A 21925-nucleotide genomic window follows, 5' to 3' on the forward strand; every position below is an offset into this window, starting at 1 on the left:
TACCAAGAGCCAACACTAAGAATCCAGGAGAAACACTGTCAGCAGTGTTCTTATGCTTTATACTTAAAAATGAAATACAACTCACTTAAATGAAATAAATTAAACAAACAAATGCAACCTCACACAATTTCTGATACATCTAAGCATTTGCAATTAATTGTGCTTTGTTCATTCTAAGAACCCAAAATGCCCAGAACAGCTAAGAACCACATGCTTAGGTGCAGCATCCGTGTTTATGTTAGGAACCCCGCCCCACTCCCGAGGCAGCCCACCTTGCCCTGGGCAGGGCCTGGAGCCGACAAGATCATGGGCCTCACTGGTGTTTGAAGGACTCTCTTGATGAATGAGTGGTAACAATGTTAGTGTTTGGACTTCCTGTTTATTCTGCTAAAAATAGGAGACACAATGAGTATCCCTCCTGACCTCAGCTCTCCCTTCTCTCACTACCAGTGGCTCCCAAGTGTTCCTGCACCCACTAGGGAGGGTAGGAGGGAAAGGCAGGGGAAAAGAAAGATGAGCCGCTGAAACTCACCCCGGCTGCAACCTAGGCATGCAAGCCGTGCACTCTGACCGCACTGTTCTGGGCCTGCTGTGGTCCTTGCTCACAGGGACAGAACATCAACGTCAAGAACAGGATGAAAGCTGTTAGTTACCAAAAGGAAAGCGCCAGGGTTTCTAAGAGTTGCCCTGGGAAGGTGGTGGCCGAAGCCAACAAGTTTCAAAGAAAGAAGTCTGAAAGAAGACTGAAGCCAGAGGCCTGCTATACACCCTTCCCAAGCCTCCATGTACAGAAAGTCTTCAAGAAAACATCCCCTGACCAGGACCCAGTCAGACAAAAGGCAGGTGGTTCCTGGCTGATTGTCTGAGCCCCAGATGCAGCCTTTTCTATAAGTGGGGACCCTGGAGCTGTATGAACCATAAGCCCTGCCACAGGAATGCTTGAGAACACTTTCTCAGAAGAATGTCAAATATTCTTCCTGGACAGGCTCACACTTGGGACCCACTCCTACCTGGGTCTAGATCACACCAGGGCATAGCTGACAGTGGACACGGTTTACACCTGAAGCACGGCTCACACTCAGGCAAAGCTCATATCTGGGGCATGGGTCACAGCTGGGCTCAGTACACACCCGAAGAAACACCCAGGAAGTTTCTGACTATCAGGGAAAACTTTCAAACAAATGTTAATTAAAAAGTCCTATTGCAGGCAGCATGACCCATGATTAAGATGAGAGTTTCTGATATCTCCATGATGCCACCCCTTGGGGGAAAAAAGGCAAAGTGTTCACACACAGTAAGGATTGTAAATTTTGGAAATAAAGGCTGGAGAAAATCCTGGGGGCTTTGTTAAAGGCTGTATCTTAGACCAGAACACTTTGTGATTATTTGTGACTACTGTCAGCAGGTAACTCTGGTACCCGGCCGGCCTGTGCTGCGCTCATGAGACTGACTATTAAGTGCACACTTTCATATTCACAGAGATCTCAAATTCTGTGATGTGCATGCGTGGCCTACGAACTTGCTAGTGTGGGTGTGTGCAGGTGCACACTCACATTTATTACACTCAGGCCAGAGGCTGACCCTGTGTGTCTGTCTTTGATCACTAACGTTATGTTTGCCAGGTCTCTCACGGAACCCAAAGTGCATCGACTGAGTTAGGTTGGCTGCCCTGGCTGCCGCCCTTCAGGGATCACCTTGGGTTGGCTGGATGTTTGGTTTGATTGTTTGGTTCAATTGACAAACTGAAGTGGTTTGGGATGAGGAAACCTCAGTGAGAAAATGTCCACACCTGACAGGCCTGGAGGCAGGCCTGTGGTGCATTTTCCTAACTAGTGATGGGTGTGGAGGGGCCAGCTCGTGGTGAAAGGTGTTATCGCTGGGCAGGTGGTCCTGGGGGATATAATAAAGCAAACTGAGCAGGCCACGAGGAGCAAGCCGGGAAGTAGCACTCTCCCATAGTCTTCGTCTCGGCATCTGCTCCCCCCAGTTCCAGCTTTGCTTCGGCTCCTGTCCTGAATTCCCTCAGGGATGGACTGTGCTGTGGAGCCCTGAGCTGAAAGCCCCCACCCGCACGTTGCTCTTGGTCAGAGTGTTTTATCTCAACAACAGAAATCTAAGGCATGCCTGTCTCTGCCCCACCCCAGCAGTGGGGTGTTGCAGGCACACTGCCAGACCTGATCTTCTTCACAGGTGTCAGAAGCCCGAACTCAAGACCTTCCGCTTGTGTGGCCTGCAGGCACTTCACTGCCTGAGATGCCATTCTAGCCTGAATGGACTTACTCTCTATGGTGTTCCTCATCCTGGACTTTTCACATACACCAAAGTCTCATTACTCAGGGTTCGTTCTTTCTTTCTGGAAAGTCACTGAGAACAATATGAGTTAGTAAAGCCAGAGTCATGATCCCTGGAGAAGGATATGTTCGGTATCACGAGACTCCAGTCACGATGCTTTCAACAACCAGTTAGCAAATCACCTTGATTCTGTGACTGACCTCGTGGCCAGTGGGCCTGAACGACACTTCTGTAACACAACATCTCCACGAGGCCGGCTACCACACCCTGAGCTGAACATAATTAGATGGCACTCAGGCCTTAGGCTCCAGGCCACTGTACAGAGTGAAATCACCAACAGAAAGAAAGCAAAACAAAAAATGACAACGGTGTCAGTGGACAGAGTGTGTGAGAGACGGATGCTGGCAGGAACTAAGACAGCACAAGGCGCTTCACTGTATGTCCTCAGCCAGGAACGGATGCATCAAGTGCGTTTTCTCCAGGGACCAGAAAGCTATTGACTTAGGGCCACGAGTAAATATTAGCAAACAATGTTCTCAACTACAGATCCCTCTGTATTAAGAGCATGACATCTGGCCCTGGGTTCCAGCTAAGTTCCCTCAGCATACCGTTTGTGATACCCACGGCCACGAGGCAGTGCTTAGCAGGGCAGCATTCCCTCGAACTACCATGCACACTTGGCCTTCTGTTCACTGGGAGGTGGATTCCTGGGTTTTGTTCGTTCTTGGGCTATTGTGAATGGTCCTGTGTGCCAGTCTTTATGTGGATGTTTCCCCACACAGGCTCTGCTGGTGGTTTTAGTTGAAAGGGACACTCATTTTTCACTTTATTGTTACAACCTTGTGTGTCTTGGGGGAAACAACTATTGTAAGACGCAGACTGAATGTTTTGAGCACAGTTGGGAGCTTTGTACATTTATGAAGATGGTAATACAGTTTCTTCTTAAAAGCCAGCATCAGTCAGAGCTGGAAAGATGGTTCCCATTTTAGAGCATTTACTGCTCTTGCAGAGGATTTGATTTTGACTCCCAGCACCTACACTGGGTTGCTCACAACCACCTGTAAGTCCAGCTTCAGGGGGTCTGACACCCTTTTCTGGCCTCCATGGGCACTCCCATGCATCAAGCAGAAGTGCACAGGACTGCACACACACACACACACACACACACACACAGACACACACACACACTACAGGAAGTGACCTGGGCATCACTGGGTGGGGCTGTGGTGGCACCATGGGGAAGTCACAATGAGAACTGTCCTCTCCATACCAATGGACACTTGATCTTCATGGTTATAGGCCAGCAAGTCTGTCCTGCAGATAAAGGTGTCCAGCTGTCCACAGATGTACAGATAGATACCTAGAGCCTTCCCCGCCCCCCCACCCCCCCACAGTTACTCTAGTAGGAACCCTGTAAGGAGGGTGAAAGGAAAGCAGGCCCTGAGTGATCCAGAGGTGTGATGAGGGGCCAGGATGGTGCACGGGCCCAGCCAAGAGTAGATATGGGAATCTGACAGCAGATGTCACTTTCCTACCTCAGGAAGGATGGTGGAGCCCGTGAGAAGGACCTGAGGTCATCTGACAGATGGGTGCCATGCTTGGGAGTGCCATGCTGATCCTCACAGCAGAGGAAGAATAATGAGGAGGAAAAAGAAATAATACTGACAGGGTGCCGGGCCTCCACATGCCTCAACTGTGGGTGAGGCTGATGCAACACCACCTGGAACAGGTAGACCTGAGCTCCCACCCACTCCAGGTTTGGCAGCTCCATGCTGAGGGGCATGCCTTACTCAAGATGGCCTCTGCTGGGACCTCAGAGTCTCCACTCCATAGGCAGGAAGGATAAAAACACTAGCTTCCTTCATGATGGGTAACAAGGCCCATGCACATGTGTGCCAACTCTCTAGAGCCTCCAACCTCTGCCTGCTTCCGTGAGTGAGGCTCTGAGTTGGGGTCACTGTAGCATAGCCAAGAATCAGCCCTGGGGGCCTTGTAGTCTAGTGGAGATGAATCACAAGCCACTCTAAGAATCTGTAGCAGGTAAACATCCAGAGAGAAGGACAGACGAGCAGAGGAAAACATGAACTAATTAGAGCAGATTGAAACTGGCTTTTCTGAGGAGGCAGAGTGTCAACAGATGGATTTTTCCAGTGGCCTGATGGGCAGAGTTCCAGGAAGGGGTGGTGGGATGCAGGGGTTTACATGAGGACCAGCTGTGGCTACCACAGAGGACAGAGAAAAGAGGGGCACTGTAGGCTGCAGGGAGCATGAGCGTCCTGATTCCAGATGTCTCCTCATCACTGTGAGGGAGGGTTAGCTCTATTCCTCTGTCAGCATCGTCAGCAGCATTTGGGTTCTGCTATAATACAGATGCCAGCATGTTCTGATTTTGTACCAGAGAACTGGACTAAAGTGAGGTCTGGTGTCTCCTCTGTCCCCCATAACCACATATAAGAACAACGCAAATCAACAGGCCCCACACTGTCCATTGGCATGCTATGTGTTATTCACAATAACGTTGAGTAGAGCCATGTCACCCCCACATGTTGTTTGCCAACAACAACACTAACGTGCAGGGAACAGAAGGGCCAGCCAACAGTTCTGAGCCTCCCGGCTGGCTCTACACTTTGGCTCTCCATTTCCTCACTCAGTACCTTACAGTGGCTTGCTCTGGGTCTTTGGATGAAAAGCCACGAGAAGGTTCTGAGGTCACATAACAGATGTGCTCACACCAAAAAGGCCAGACTTGAGCGTGTCATGCTGCTACTCAGGGCAGAGCAAGAAAAAAAAAAACAAAAACTATGTAATACCAAAGGATGCTGGGAGCACACACCTATGCGGCAGCCCTTGACAGCAGGCATGGTTTTCTGCAGCATGGCTTTACTGGGTCTCTACTGGCTCCTCAGTCTGAGCACACTGCACACACACAGTGGCCCGCCACTCAGAAAGGAAAAACACCCTTCTAGCCAATGCTCACAATGTTCAAAGTAGGTCCGCCCCGGCAAAGGGTAATGATTAGCAAATTGATTATAAAAATGTCCTTTTTCTACTTCTAAGCTTCCCTTGTAGCTAGCTCTTTCCTTTAGCATAATGCTTTTAAATGACAAGGTTCTGCCTAGCTCAGATGTGAGGGAAAAAAAAAAATGTGAAGTGCATTTCTGAGAGGAAGGCAGGGTGAGTTCACAGGAGACCAGGCTGCCCCACCCCACTCCACCCACCACCCTTCCTAGGTTGTCAGTCATTTGTTTCAAGACAAAACAGCATTTGCTTACAATGCTAGGACTTTAGAGGTTAAAGTTAACTAAAGGTATAATTTCAAGTTACTATTTTCCCTAGTCTTACAGAGATGTGAACAGTGCATACTTACTAGGGCCCTTAAGTTTAGTTCTTAGGAAGACAAATGCCTCTTTGTTACTGAATTCACTTGCCTCTAGTTAAAATACCAAAAAAAATCAGCATTATTTATTCTTCATAAAAGACTGAAAGTATTTGTGTTATTCTTCTTACATCTTTAAAGGGCAGAGGTCAAGGCTATTTAAGGTGAAAAAGGCAGTGTGTAGCCACTTTTAAGACCTTTCAACAAATTAGTATTGACCTGAAAATTAATGTTAAAGTCTACTACCATAGGCCAGAAAACTGACTCTCTGAGCCCCACACCAACAGTTGAAAGCTCTATTTTTTTCTCCTTAAGTGATTGCTACGGGCGCAGAGTGCACAGTTTCCCCATACCTCGCTTCTGGATGAAGACTCGAAGCAAGGGGTTTGCACTTGAGACCGCCTTGCAGAAGTTGTCGTCATTGTTGATGGGCAGCAGGTCCCCGTGCACATCAGCATAGCCGATGGTCACGTCGGTGTTAGAGATGTGATGGGTGTGCACCACCAGCTGGTAGAAATCCTCAAACTTCCCAGGCTTGTGGCGGTCCAAGGAGAATCTCCGGAACTCAGCGCCAAACTACAAGGCAAGAGACGAGAGGCGTGAATTCAGGGAAGAGACGGTGAGAAGGCACACTGTGCTCATGGAACAGCGAGGTAACCAAGTCCCCAGGAGGCCATGGGCAGCCCCACGCTGCAGTCTTGGGCCTGAGCAAGTTGAATTCTATTTAAAATATATAAAGTCTATTTTTAATTTTTGTTTTAAAGTTTTAGGTTTTCAGATGGCTTTAAAAAAATCCCCTTTGTTTTGATTAATCCTCCCCATGGTTCCTACCCCTGCCTGCTTAAACCTTTCCACTCACAGAATCGACTTTCATATTACCTATGTACTACTGACTATCTTCCTTTAAGTACCAAACCATGGCCTCTTACTAGTTTTCTGGCTTCTTTAGTAACTCCAAGTAAACAGAAGTAAGGATGCGCACACAAGAGACAAGATAAAGACGGTGTGCAGGCTACTGGAGGGAAAAGGCCTTTACTTGGGAACCAACCTGCCACACAAATGTGACCACTTGTGTAATCATGACACTTCTGTTAGGGTGTGGCCAACTGCTTTTGATTTAATGCCCTCACCATAGGAGGGAATTCATACTGGGTACCCTGGTCAAAAACCCATGGCGGGGTAAATAAAAAAGCCACAGGGGGATTGCTGTTTAGACAAACTGACAACACAGAGAGCTGCCTTCTAAATACTTATGTTTATAACCACAAATGCTGCTCCAAGCCTTAACCAGAGAGGGTTCTCTCTCCAGTGAGTCGCAGTGAATGAAGAAGCTCATGGTGTCGATCACGGTTGCACACAGGGTTGAGAATAAGCGGCTTATGAGTGCTTAGCCCTAAACAAGGCATTTGTACAAAAGCATGGAGACAGCACTGTGGAAAGTGGGCAGAAGGAATGGAATTGCTGGGCGAAGGGAAAGGACTGTGGAGCACTGTCTCTGGCCAACACACGGCCATGAACTCATAGTGCAGTCGTGAACTCACAGTGGTTGCAGATGCCTGCCCTGGGTCTGCACGGGAATGGGCTTTCAGCAGTCAGACAAAGATGAAGGAGGAGCTCAGGGGGCCTCACCCCTCACTGGTGATCCACTTGCTATACATAGATCCAGGGAGAGGGGGAGTCATTGCCTTCAGTTGTGGATCGAGTGGTGAGCCCAGCAGGCTTCAATGGACAGTTCTAATCAAATGCTAACACATGACCCTGGTTGGAACTAAATGGGTCACAAGACAAACCCAAAAATCTCCAATCTTAGAAGAGGACTGGCAGGGAGGAGGGAGAAGCACGACACATGATGGGGATGGAGGAGGTAAGAGATGAGTAGGAGGAGCAGTCAGAATCAGAATGCATTATATACAGGTAGGAAACTGTAAAAACAACAAACATATCTTTGGAAAGTTAGAAAGGAATACATGGGGAAAATAAAAAAGAACCAGCTTTCTTTCCAAAGAGCAGTAAGCTTCACCTCTGCACAGTAACTGGCGGCTCCACACACTCAGAGGCTCCAGGACCAACTTCTTTTCTGCAGACCCTGGCCCTGACCTGGTTGCTCGTGCAGCTGCCCCCTGAGCTTATGTTTACCTCCAGAAGACCCCGGCCCACAGCCTGTGGGTCACCTCTTGAGGTCTGCAAGGAAATGGCCATGGTCAGTCTGACCTGAGAGTCTTAGCTCAGACTAGTCTTCAGCATAATTAAGAGGTAAACAACGGGGCTGGAAAGTACACAGGATTAAATGTTGAATGTTACATGAGAATTGCCATTACAGCATCTGGCCATAATTATACTGGACAAGTCATCTCAAGTCACGGGTTTATGTCAGAAATCACCTACCCCGATCTCAGGTTTGGGGCTGTATCCCAGAAATTTGTGTTTTTAACAAAGCTTCCCAGAAGTAACCAATGTTAGTGTCTGGGGCCACATACAGAGGCCCAGTGGCTTAAGGAAAACTACTTCTGGAGATCTGTGTGAAGACCCACTTGCCTGAGAAGCAACTGCTGTTCCCACTTCTTGCAGGTCACACAAAGCCAAGCCAACCTCTTACCTACCTCCCCTGCCCAGGACCCATAACAAAGGAACAATTAAAAATGTTGGCAAAACTCTACATTCAGTGACTAGTCAGAAGTCTACTGTCCCCGCCCACACACACAGTAGGGGAAGAAGTATGGCCCAAGAATTAGTGTCTGGCTAGTCACATTTATGCATGGAAAGGGCTCTGGCCTGTCTCTGCTGCTTCAGAGGTTAAGGTCTGTCACCCTGGATCCCATTTCTCAGATAAGTATGGCATTTCTTCTTGGCAATTAACAAAGGCATGATGCCCATCAGTGGGCATTGGGCAGAGCACACCGGTCTTCATTCAGAGGGGTTAGAAACCTCTAAGATACACGAGACAAAGCCTACAGTCCAAGTTCTATATGATTCCTTCCCAATGTAGGCTGCCAATCACACCATAACACATTTACTTCATAAGCAGGGAGTCTTCATGATTCCCATCTGCTGCTGACTTCTGCTGAGTCTATGACACACCCCTTTCTTCTCACGGAAGACAGTAATGGTGAGTAATGAAAGCCTGGGAGCATTTCTCTCCCTGCTTGCTTGGGTCTCTCAGCAGGATGTGTCACTGTACACTCACCTGAGGAACTCCCTTCTGTCTGTGCTCACAGCACCCCGCACTGTGGTCTGAGCACCCAGAAGCTCCCACACTCAATACCCAAGTTCCCCAGCGAGGTTCCCACCTCAGTTTCACCTGGCAACTAGCCGGCACACAGCTCGACGTATTTTTCACTATTTGAACAAATTTCCTAAAACGTTTACCTTCCTGTAGCAATTTGGGAAGACAAAAGAATTCAGACTTTTCTTTTGGTGAGAAAAGTCCAATTTGCATTTGACCATGTGACTGGCTTGCTGCTCAATCAGAGAGCCGGTTGTGTTTAAGGTTAGATGCTGTTCACATCTCCAACAGAAATGTGAGAAATGCATTTTATCTAGAAATTAAAATTTTGTATTTTCTACTTAACAGCAGAGTAAACCAGGGGCCTCTGAATGAAGATTTAGTAGGTGCAACTCATTCACACCATAGGATTCTGGGTAATGCCACAAATTTTTCTACCTTCTAATAACTGAAAAGCCACATGACTCTAATGACCAGAAAATACATCTGTCAAGTGTTTACTTTCATGGGAATCAGAAACTGTTCATATTGAACTCGTAGCAAACAGGTTACCGAAATGGTTCTCATGGTTAAGCTACTCTTGCCTCGTGACCTAGGGAGAGGTCAAAGAGGCCTTCCCTCACCTGCTCGCCTGGGAGGCCGCTCTCCACCTGGCTCTGCTTTCACTGACAGTGCATTTGACTTGTGTGTGAGCAAAGCTCATGCTGGCGCTGACATCTACAGCAGTAAAGAGCAGACAAAGAAGACATTTTCCTGGCCACTGAGCAGTAAGTACCTTTCATCAGATGAAGGACTTGTAAGATGCTTATTCCGGATGACCTACAGTTATCTTCCAACATCCGTACCTGTATGTCAACCATAATTTGGTCAATGATGTAATAACTCAAAGTAGAATTTTTAAAAGGTAAATTCTATAACCCACATTGGCCATTTTTGTTTTTTGTTTTTTAAATTTTAATTCTTTAGTAACTATGTTTATATATAATTTTTATTTGTATATGTATATGATGCATTTTGATCCCATCAGGCCTAGACCTTCCCTCCCACTCCTCCAGCCTCACTCCTAATCCCCACCCCCTTGTGTCCCCTTCTTTCTGACACAGTTGCTGCATGTACATGTGTGTACCTAGTGACCACAGACAACCTATCAGCAGCCACTCTCTTGATATTTGCCACTGTTTGGTTTGATTTGCTTGCTTGCTGTGGGGACAGGGTCTTGCTATATAGATTAGTTTCAACTCAGTTCTTGATTTTCTTGCCTCAGCCTGGTGGTGAGAGGCAATTACAGAATCACACCACAGCTGGCTCATTTTAGTCACTTATCCATTTCAGGGGTGATCATTAGAACACATCCAAAATATGCCTGTGTTCCTCTCACACTGGTGTGTATGTGTGTGTGTGTGTGTGTGTGTGTGTGTGTCTGTCTGTCTGTCTGTCTGTCTGTCTGTCTATGTTGCCTAAGCTGGTCCTGAACTCTCAGACTTAAGAAAATTTCCTACCTCAGCCTCCTGAGTGATGGGATTACAAGTGTGTCCCAGTGTTCCTACCTCTGGAGCTATTCCCATTTGACAAACTGAAAATACCAAAATACCACCAGCAACAATTTAGGAGTGATTTTTTTTTAACAGAGATTTTATAGCCATATGAAAAACATTTCAATTTAAACTTATCTAAACTTTTTATTACACAGAAGAATGGCAGATAATCAAGCATAGATTGGTAGGAAGGAAGAATAAAGAAAAACCTCTTGGGATAATAATAGGTAAATAAAAAAGAAAAGGAATTTTGTAAATTTTCTGATAGCAAAGATTGTGTTTATTCTATTTTAAAATGTCTAATGAAAATATCAACCACTCTATTCAGAATTCACTCTCTACATTGAAAAGTTCAGCAGGGCGTGGTGATATGCACACAGGGAGTATACAGGAAAGGGGGAAGCCCCTCTTTCCCATCAGCACTCAACTCAGACAGCTGACTCCTTTCCCCTGGAGGAATTAATTCTAGGCACACGGGAAGATGCAGACATAACCTGGTGAAGGCCATCTCTCCGGAAGTGCACTTATCAAAGAAAGGAGGGACCAGCCTGAGTCATCTTCCAGCGGCCACAGCTCAGTTGTGTCTTGAACCATCAACACATGATAGAGAGACAGGACCACTTCTCATACGTTTAAACCCAAGTGCTTATAATAACACAAACTGTTTGTTTTTGAAGAGTGCTAGGGAATATATTATTATAAAACTGTTAAATGAGAGAAATAAGTATTTTTTAAAGGAAGAATACTTGTCATTGGGAAATTCACAGGTGTGTAACTCCTTAGTTTCCACAACTTTCAGCAAAATAAATTGTCATCCCACGATTTTGATAACACTGACACACTCTGTCGGTGACCTTGGTCTTTTTGTCTGTCAGAGGACAGTAAACACTGAGGAAGGCTGTCAGCTTCACCCTTTAAAGCTTAACAAGAAACTAATCGAAATACAAAATTCTTAGACCGGTAAGCAAAAGAACACTATCCTCAGCCTAGGATGCTGGCTCACACCTGGGATCCTATCACTCCGGAGATTGGGGCAGGAGGATCACCACAAGTTCCAGGACAGCCTGGGCTACACAGTAGGACCCTGTCTCAAAAAAAGGGTAGTCATCTAAAAGTGAACTTCATTTTGATTCCCCTTAACATATGTTCAACAACAACAAATAGGTGGCTATGTAGTTAGAAAAAAGATATTGTGTATAATAATATAGATCATCTCAACTAATGCACTGTCTGCCTTTATCTCTCCCTCCTACCTCATCCCCTCCCCTCCCCCTCCTCCATCTCTTGAAATGAAGAGCTTCCGGCTCAGTGGGAGGTCCTGTCTCAAGGCAATAAGCCAGACAGTGATAAAGGTAGACATTCTCCTGCCTCAGCCGCCAGATGTATGCTTCCCCTCAATCATGCATACTTAGAAACATACCCCACATATACAAAAAGAAAGAGTTACAAGAAAACATATACTCACATGGAGATTAAATCAAATATATCATACCAAAACTTACAGAATATAGTAGCACCACACACGGGGAAACGTATAGGTCTAAAAACCTAAGAAGAAATGCATTAACCTAAACATGTGTCACTAGAAACTACAACAACAACAACAACAACAACAACAACAACAACAACAACAAGTGCAAGCGTAAACCCAAGCAGAAAAAACAATGGACTGGAGATTAGGGAAGCAGAGAGAGAAAGGGGATGAGGGGAGAAAACAGAAAGTTGGGTCTTTGAAAAGATCAACAAAATAGAAACATCTTTAAGTAGGGAAAAAATCCAGTTATTCAAATTGTGAAGGAAAGGGGCATAATATCCGCAGTAATACTGTGGATCCTTAGGAATGAGGAATTACGAGGCTCCCAGTAGCAGTGGCCACTGGGATAAGGAACTGGATCCCTTCGAGAGACATCTGACTCTAGGATGAGGCTCAGGAAACATGTGAGATTGAGTCTGACCATTGCGTAACAGCAGAAAGCCAGGAAGCCAAACAAGCCCCACAAACATGGAGCCTGCTGAAGGAGACAGGAACCAACCGGGAAATGTGCCAGTGGCCAAGCTGGGACAATCTGAGCAAGAAAACAAAATAGCACAGAATAAACACCCACGAGTCCACAGTGATGTAAACAGATGCCAGAGTAAACACTTGGTAGACAGAGCTTCCATGCAGGAGAATACTAAAGAAGTCATCTGAACTGAGTCCGCAGGACTCTCCACCTTTTTACACATGGGCTACTCATGAGGGATTTGCTCCCAAGAGTACAGTATGGAAAGGCAGGAGAGTGATTTCACAGTGGGGTATCTGGACACATTTCTCTCCTTGGAGGTCAGGATTAGCATCGACAATGGCAAGTCATGGTGGCCAGCGTGGACACTTGGTATGATGGATAGAAACGGCACACCACACTCCACTGTGGTTTTCCCTTTCAGAGTCAGATTCCGAGTCTAATGATGAAAAGCTCAACAACACTCTGTAAAACATTGACCCGTGGTCCTCAAAAGCAAAAGACCATCAAAACCAAAGACAGTCTGAGGAGTTACCACAATCTGAAGGAGGCATCACACACAAGTGGAAGGCCTTTTCCTGGATAAGATCTTGGAACATTGGGTTAGAAAGAACAGCAGGGGAAAACTAACTGAATAAAGTATGGGCACAGTCAATTACGATGAATCCGCATTGGCTAATTCATTACAAAGCTATCTCACTGTAACACTGCGTGTGCCAGACTGAGGAGACAAGTGTGGGCTGCATGAAAGTCCCCGATCCTCACTGCAACTTTTCTGTACATTTAAAACTGTTCTAAAATGATTGAAAACAGTTAGAATATTAGTTACCAAGTAACAGGTCTCCTTGTGGCTGTTTCCCTCTCCTTTGTTTTGGTCAACCCTCTCTTGTTCCCCACACCCATGTCCCTCCCTTGTGAGATGGTACCTTCTGGACATCCTCCAGACACCACACCCCATCCTATTTCATGCTTCCTTTTCTAAGGTCTCACGGATGGAAATGAAATATTATATATGAAGTAACCCTGGCTCAGAAGGGAAAAAAAATTCCAAGTTTTTTCTCACATGTAGACCTTAGCTTCTAATTTTTATGTGTGTGTGATTATGTGAGCTTGAATGTGGGAATAGTTCATCAACCTAAAATAAATTTGTAAGAAAAGATGGTGTATGAATCCTATGAGTGTATCCTGAATACTGAACACTTTAGATGGTATAGATCCTGAGGAAGACACAAACTATAAGAACTTATTTAAAAGGAAAGAGAAAAATAGAAAAAGAAGGGGAAAAAAGGAAAGAGAAACTCTGAAAAACTTATAACAAGGGTATTGAATTAATTTCTAAGATGCCCACCAAGATGATTCCAGGCCTAATTTAGCCTTCCTTAATCATGAATTCGACCAAATGTCCATAGAATTTATAGCAATCTTTCATACTCTTCAAGAAAGTATGAGGGAACACATCTCACCTTATTCTAACAGGCCAATTTTGTCCTGATTCCAACACCAAAAAACGGCATGAGAATAAATTTTCAGCTCAAAAGCCATCATGAAGAGGACAAAAATCCATCAAAAATACCAACAACCTATAATCATTAACATACAAAAATAACTATACAACCAGAGCCATCAAGGTGACCTACAGGCAAGCAAAGTTGTGGTCACATCTGAAAACAAGCTATTGTAGTACCCAATATTAAAGGCCAAAAGCTACACAATCACCACAACACCAAAACGAGTAAAAGGAGACTCAGCAAACCAGGGCCACCCCAGCTAACACTGTACTTGACGGCTTAAGGCAGACTAGTCTGCCCCAGAATTAAGAAGAAATCAAGAATGTTCACTTTCACACTTGAGCACAGGCGAGGAGGCGAGGAGGATGTTCTAACATTCTATTCATAGAAAGAATTTATCTTGAATTCCCTAGAGCTGATGAATGAGTTCAGCGCAGTTTAAAGACAAAGTATCACTACCCAAAACATTTTATTTTTAAAGCATAGCAGTGAACAGCCAATCTAGAAACAAAGTAGAAAAACAATTCTACTAATAACATAATAAAGGGATACAATATTTAGGAATAAAGTAAACAAAAGACAGAAAACTCAGAATACTGTTGAAAAATTAAAGATGATACAAGTGGATGAAGGCATTTTTATGTTCATAGATTACAGAACTTGTCTTTAAAATGGAAATACTCCCTGAGTTGCTCTACAGACTCAAAGGAAGCCCATCAAAATCAGCTGCCTTTGGGAGGGTAACTGCCAAGTTGGTCCTAAAAGTACTTGGACATGTGGAAGACACAAAATATTCAGAAGAATCAAGCTTGAAAAGAAGGACAGGAGAACTCACACTTCCGAATTTCAAACTTCCTAGTCTGGTACTGATACACTGTGATGATTAATCATGTCAATTGTATTGGATTGAGAAGTACCTAGGACAATGGGTTCTCAACCTTCCTAATGCCATGGCCCTTTTAATAATAAAGTTTCTCTTGTTGTGGTGACCCCCACAAACTATAAAATTATTTTCATTGCTATTTCATAACTGCAATTTTGCTACTGTTATGAATCATAATGTAAATATCTGACATGCAGGATATCTGATATGTGACCCCTGTGAAAAGTCATTTGACCCTCCCCAATGGGTTTCGAACCACTGACCTAGGAGATTGCTAAATCACATTTCTGAGTGTATCCAGAAACTTGTAACTTGGAGGGGAAGCCTGGCTTTGGTATGAGTGCAACCATCCCATGAGCTGGGGCTCAGATATAATAGGAATAAAGAATGCACTAGAAGAGGAATGCACTCTCTCGCTTTGGGGGCCGTGGTGTGAACTACTCTGCCCTGCCACGGTCTCTGTACTCATGATGGACTGAAGCGCTGCACTAAAGAAAACCTTCAGCTGCTCCTGCAGGCCTTTTATCTCTATGACCCAAAGTCTGACTAACACATATATGATCAATGGAACAGAATCACCACAAATACATGGAATAAAACACTTGATTTGTGACCAGCTGATCTCCGTTAAGAATACTGAGACAATCCTCTGAGAGAAGAAATAATCTTTTTAACAACTAGTGCTGGAATAACCAAATACCTATATGAGAACAGCGGAACGGACTCCTAGTTCACACTCACACGGAGATTGATTCAGGGCTGATGACTCCTGCCTTTAATTCCAGGCTCAGGAGGAAGGTGGATCTCTGTGAGTTTGAGCTAGTTCTAGGACAGCCAGGGCTACACAAAGAAACCCTGACTTAGAAAAGAAAAGAAAAGAAAAGAAAAGAAAAGAAAAGAAAAGAAAAGAAAAGGTTCCACTGGATCATGGAGTAAACCTGAGAGCTGGTATTTCAAAAACTCTTAAAATACATAGGGCTAAATTTTTATTACTTGGGTTAGGCAACTATTACTTAGACATGATACCCTTGGCATAAACATTAAAAGAAAACACTAGGCAAACTGGATTTCATTAAAATTTAAAAGTTCTGTGCATTGAAAGATACTATCAAGAAAGTGGAAAGGTTATTTACAGAATGGGAAAAGTATCTGCAAATTAAACACCTGATTAAGAAACTGCACCAAGATTTTATAAAGAGCTTTAAAAACGCAACAACAGGCTGCCAGAGAAACAGGCTCATGCACTTGGCAGGAGAGTGCATGGCAGACAGATCTCTATGAGTTCAAAGCCAGCCTGGTCTACATAGAGAGCTCCAGGCCAGGGCCACATAGAAAGAGCCTGTCTCAAACAAAACAAAACAGTGTAACTCAACAACAAAAAGAGGATTCACCCCAACAACAACAAGAACAAAAATGGCCAACAAACTCGAATAGACATTTCTCCAAAGAAGATGCACAGATGGCCAATTAACACCTGAGCAGATGGCGCTCAGCACTGCTAGTCCCTGGGGAGGTTTGGATCAAAAGCACTGTGCAGCCTTCTCAGGGCCAAGAGTCCACCGGAATGCACAGACCACCTTTTCCTCATCGTCTCTCTTAACTACCTGCACTGTCTCCTTGTTAGTGAACTCCAACCTTGGAAAGGTCTTTATCGAGTCACGACTATGGTTCTGAAGGGCATCCTCAAAGGTCCACGTGAACTGGCAAGGAGGTGGAGCCTGCTGAGAGACTGGCTCACGAAGTCAGTGGTTTATTCTGCCATGTGCTCCCTTCTACAGGCTCAGAACATGATTTTGGATCAGAACTTCCAGAATCACAAGCCAAAATATACCTTCTTTCTCGTTCTTAGTGATTTGCTTCAGATATCTTCTGATAGTAATGGAACTCCAGTTGATAAGTTACCATTTCAAATCTATTTGGATGGCCATGATAAAAATGGTAAAAGCGTACTACTAGTGTGAATGTGGAGGAAGATGAAGCCTCATGCATTTCTGATAGCATTTCAATGGTTGGCAAAGTTTGGCAGTTCCTAAAAACGTTGAACAGAGGTGCTCTATGAAGGACCACTTCACCTCTAGGTGTATAATCAAAGAGAGGAATACATACATCCATGCAGAGAGCAATGGAACACAGTGTTTACCACAACACTGTTTTCGAAATGAAACAACACAAGTATTCAGTTGTCCAACAGGCCAAACTAAGTAGGGTACAGGCATATACCTGGATTTGTTCAGTGCTCAATGAATGCAGCATCAATCCATGCTAAAACAAAGAAAGATCTTGAAAATATTATCGTAAGAGGGGGGAAAAGACCTGAAAGGCCTTTTATTATACATTCTACTTATACGTTATGTCTAGAATAGACAAATCAGAACGGACAAAAACTGTAATAAAGAAATGATGTTGTGGGCTGAAGGGAAGAAAAAAAATTAAGAGAGTTGTTAGGCATGATCATAGGGGTTCTGTCTGGGTGAAAAAAATGTTCTAAAATTAGATCATGGTAATGACTGTACTATAACTGTGAGACTATATTAAAAACCACTGAATTTTACAATTTATAGGTGTGAATTTCATTTCCAATTAATTATAGTGTCTACAGCTGTTATTTTAAAGAGTTCACCTTAAAGATTATGTTTGTGAAACAGCCAACTGGAAAGGCTCATTGGAAGCTATGATTAAAACCACGGCCATCTGTAGGGAAGCGCTGGACAGGTGCTACTCACGGAGACTCAGGTTCTGCTTCAGTAAACAGAAGACCCGTGAGACTGGGGGTCTAGAATTTGTCAGCACACAATTCAGAGATCACGTACAGTTAAGAGATCAGGAAAGGCCAGGCCCTATGACTTCTGGGCCTTTGGAAAGAGGTATGGGCTGTGAGGCTCGGGCCAGCTGAGCTGGCAAGGCCAGCTTTTCCAGTTTGAATGGGAAGGAGGTCGGAGGACAGGTGCTCTGAACAGGGTAGAACTTGCCTTTTCCCTCACACTCCTGTCTCCACCCTGACCCCAGACTGCAGAAGTTCCTCTGTTCTTCTTTAATTCAGAAGCTGCATTTATACAACTGGTGTTTCTCGAGTCAGAGGGCTCTGGGTATTATGTTCACTATTTAACATGTATCCCTGTCACCACTGCAGTTCCTCACTTTCCAAGTTAAACGACAGTATTGTGATTGTATTTTTCTTAATACTTCAAGGGATATGTAGGTTTACCATATGTGTTTCTGTGAAGAAACTCATTTAATTCAGAGCTTGGATGGCTCTAGGGCCATTGACATATGGGGGTCTTATGGTTGGCGGAGTTGAACCCAGTGCACTATGAAACTGGCAGAACTCAAGTCTGCTCAGCTATGGTTATGGTTATGAATAAACTGTAAGCTTCTCACCTCCCAGGAGGCTATCTTACAAGCCCCCACACTGATGACTCAGAGAGAGAGGGGGAGAAGGGAGGGAGGGAGAAAGAGGGAAGGAAAAAAGGAAAGAAAGAGAGAAAGAGAGAGAGAGAGAGAGAGAGAGAGAGAGAGAGAGAGAGAGAGAGAGTGTTAGAGTAAGTGAATTGCTCCAGGCCATAAAGTAACCTGACTCCAGGCTGGCTGGAAGTGGGACCTTTAATTCTTGACTCTTACTTTGAAAACAGGGCAGTTTAGAAAAGAATCTTAAAATGGCCCCATAAGGTTCAAAAGTTATACAGTGGGTTGTCAGTTGACGGTTAAAGATGACTGGCTCATAAGAGGTCTGATATAAGCAGTCATGGGCCCTCCTAAGAGAAAGCCATCAAGAGCGTTCCTTTGTAGGGTTTATTTTTATCGTACATGCTTCCTCTTCCTGTGTCTCACTTCCTGGTTGCCATAAAGTGAGCAACTTTGCCTTGTCCCATCCTTATGCCATGATGCTCTGCCTTGCCACAGGTCCAGAGCTAGCCAGGCATGGACTGAATCCTCTAAAACTGTGAGCCAAAATAAGTTGCTTCTCTTTTAAAGTTGTTTTTCATGCATTTTAACACTTGATAAAAAGCAATTAATACCTGGTCCCTAGACTTCATATCAAACGCATGCAGATACTGTTCTCGCTTCAGAACATCATGGTAAAGAGGCTGGAGAGATGGCTCAAAGCCCAAGAGCATGCTTGGACTGCTCTTCCAGAGGACCCGAGTTTGGCAGTGCATAGGCATCTACATAACTCCAGGAGGACCCAATGCCTCTGGCTTCTGAAGGCACCTGAATTTACATGCGCATACTTAAAACCAATAAAAAGAAATAAAAACACTTCTTGCTGAACAAAGAGCATCTTTGGCTGGATTGCATTCCTGGTGAACTGCATGTCCTTGTTTTGGAGTCTACAGTAAGGCCTGGTTACCACCTCAAGCTGAGCCCTGACAGCGGCTTCCTTCCAGGTTCAGAGAAATGAAAACTGGCAACAGTATTGTTCTTATAAGCTGTTATCTCCATACTGAGGCTTGGGTCTGAGCCCACTGTGTCCTCTGACATCACAGACAGAAGGTCGTCTACCAAGTCCATCATTTTGTAGAAGCATGCCTTGTCTTGTTCAGAATAGCTATTTAGGGGTAAGAGATACAAATACAGCACCTCTGCTCTCTGTCTATCATGGGGAGATACACCATCTCCTTTATGGAGGTAGGCAACAAAACTCAAGCAGCAGAAGGACTTACCCTTGATCCCTCACTCTCTGCCAGCATCTCAGTTATTTGAGAGATCACTTCCCTTCTCGATCGATTAATCAATCGATTCATTGGGTTTCACAAAAGGCAGAATAAAAACTGAAAGGCACACATGTCTGACTGCTTGTTATCCTTTATCATTCAAAACATTCTGCTTTTGAGAAATATTCTTTCCCCTTCTGCACCCAAGTTAAAGCATTGCTTGTTTCTGCACTGGCCAGGGGAGTGGACCACACATGTTGCAAGCATAGTAGTTTTGGGTAAACCCACAGAAACCAGTTTCATTCAAGATATCTTCTGAAGAAGGATAGCCTGGTGTCTGGTGCTGCCCCAAGGCACATCCTGGAGACCACATGATTCATGTGTGCCTGAGCCTAGGGTGTCCCTGCCGGAGCAACCTCAGTCTAGGCTGACTCTCGAGGATCCCACAGATGTCTAACAGACAGAGACATCACATGCCATACAGAAATGCCCAATGGATAAGGCAAGAATGTCTCTCCCAGCCGTGTCTAAGAAGCACACTTCTGTAAAATAAAGAGCACCTAGCATGTGCTCCGCCTTTCTGTATGGCACGAGTAGGGATATGACCACATAATTCTGAACTCAGAAGGGATTCAGGATTCCCCCGCCACTCATGCCCTCCTCCCCAAGCAATCGGTGGTTCCAGCTTTGTTGTAGTTTTCAAAAGATTTTACGAGAAGAAGGGTAAACGCATGTGACCTGCATGTCCTCCTTCCCATCAGCAGGCTCTTGCTGTGCAGTTCTGGCTGCTCTTGAACCTGTGGTTCTCTTGCCCTCACCTTTGAAATCCTGCGCTTAAGGCAGGTGCCATCTCACCCCGTCTTCTCCAAACAACAGTAGCAAAGGATCTGTCCATGAGGACACAGCCTACTTTTCTCATTAAATTGTTATACTGTGAATCTCTCTCTCTCTCTCTCTCCCTCCCTCCCTCCCTCCCTCCCTCCCTCCCTCCCTCCCTCCCTCCCTCCCTCGTGGCCTGGTGTTATGGCCTATGGAAGAGATAACCCAGCTTACAGATGCCCTCCAACTTGAAAAGGGTTATTTTTACTTGGCTGCTGGCTTCCTAAGGCGGCCACAGGACAGGATACCATCTGTCTCATACTGACTAGTGAAAGCTTGCAGAAGATCTGGGTATCTATTCCAGCTAGAACTGGCTCAGGATCCAGTTCACCTCCCAAACCCAAGCGGTCACACATTTGAAAAAGTTAATCTATATTAGGAAGTAGCAGGAGTTGCCTAACTCGCCACTGAACTAATGAATTAAGGCTACTGATGGACTTTAAGCCGCAGAGTCTACAGCAGCATATACACGGGCACTGGCTTAGGAGGTCATGAAGCAAGACGGGATGAGAAAGTCGTGAAACAGGTTTATGTTTCTCACAGGCAGTAGGTTCCACTAGCCCTGCACACAGATTTCCCAAATCCTCTACCCTTCTGAAGCCACATGCTGGCCAACATACTGGCAAAGCCAAGGAGGCACCGCTCAGTTCCTGAAGAGTAACTGTAACTTCAAGAGTAAGAGCCACAGCCAAGTGACAGACGCAGCTGTACCTCCTGGCTGCCCAGAGGCACTGGGGACTAACATGAAAAGGGGGAGGGGCTTTGTTTACAAGAATTACCCAAGAAGGAAAGAGAGTGAGCCAATCACTGTGGCATACTCACTTGCTTTTGGCTAACTTGAGTGGGGGCCCCAGTTAACCCTGAACTGTGGCCAGTATCATACCCGTGCTGTAGGCAGGAATGCTTTGGAGAACTCAGAGGCTTCCACCACAGTCCCACCCTGAGTAGACACTAGGAAGACAGCACCTGAGGCTGCTTCATCAAAGGACGGTGCAGGAACCACTGAGCCATCCAGGCTGAGGGAGGGCCAGGACACTGTCACAGAATGTCCTTTTGAGGGATGCCCTTTTCTTTATTTGAACTTCAAACTATAAGCAGAAGCATACTCACTGAACCAATCTCCTCTGGTTGTGCTTCAGAGTCCTACAAGAACAACATGGTCTCCACTTTAACCACTAAAGGGCTTAGTGTGCAGTAGCAGCCAACAGAACATTTACTGAATGGTCACGTGAGGAACGATGCATTGAGTATTTCTACTTTCACTCACCCACTGAATAGTCTCAGGGTTCCTTTGTGCCCAGATGCTATCCTATCCTACACACTTAGGACATCAGAGAGCCCAGAGAGGAAATGCCTGCCTGCCCTCAGGAAATCTGCACTCTACAGAAGGTGGGCAGCATGAAGGAGAAAACAGGCAACTCAACAGTGAGTTAGGCAGTGGGTATCATGGGAAAAACAGAAGTGGCAGGACTCTATGGCCTTCAGGGTCACGTGTAATGGAGCCATTGTGTCGGTCAAGCCCCCTAAAGCTGGCTCTGCCTGGGATGTCTCAGGCTCCTAGGTCTCCACAGCCG

General features: G+C 45.1%; 1 protein-coding gene across 2 annotated transcripts in view; it reads right to left on the reverse strand.

Annotated features, from left to right (window-relative positions):
• Positions 1–21925, reverse strand: part of Pard6g (par-6 family cell polarity regulator gamma) — a 69054-nt gene that overhangs the window by 32150 nt on the left and 14979 nt on the right. For both annotated transcript variants that reach the window (XR_004608253.2, XM_034518487.2), the window contains exon 2: positions 6022–6244. Coding sequence is in view for 1 of the 2 variants with exons in the window: in XM_034518487.2 (XP_034374378.1) it covers positions 6022–6244 (223 nt within the window). In the remaining variant the exon portion in view is untranslated. The remainder of the gene's footprint in view (positions 1–6021; positions 6245–21925) is intronic.

Source organism: Arvicanthis niloticus, chromosome 14 (genome assembly GCF_011762505.2).
Source record: "Arvicanthis niloticus isolate mArvNil1 chromosome 14, mArvNil1.pat.X, whole genome shotgun sequence".
Lineage (NCBI taxonomy): Eukaryota > Metazoa > Chordata > Mammalia > Rodentia > Muridae > Arvicanthis > Arvicanthis niloticus.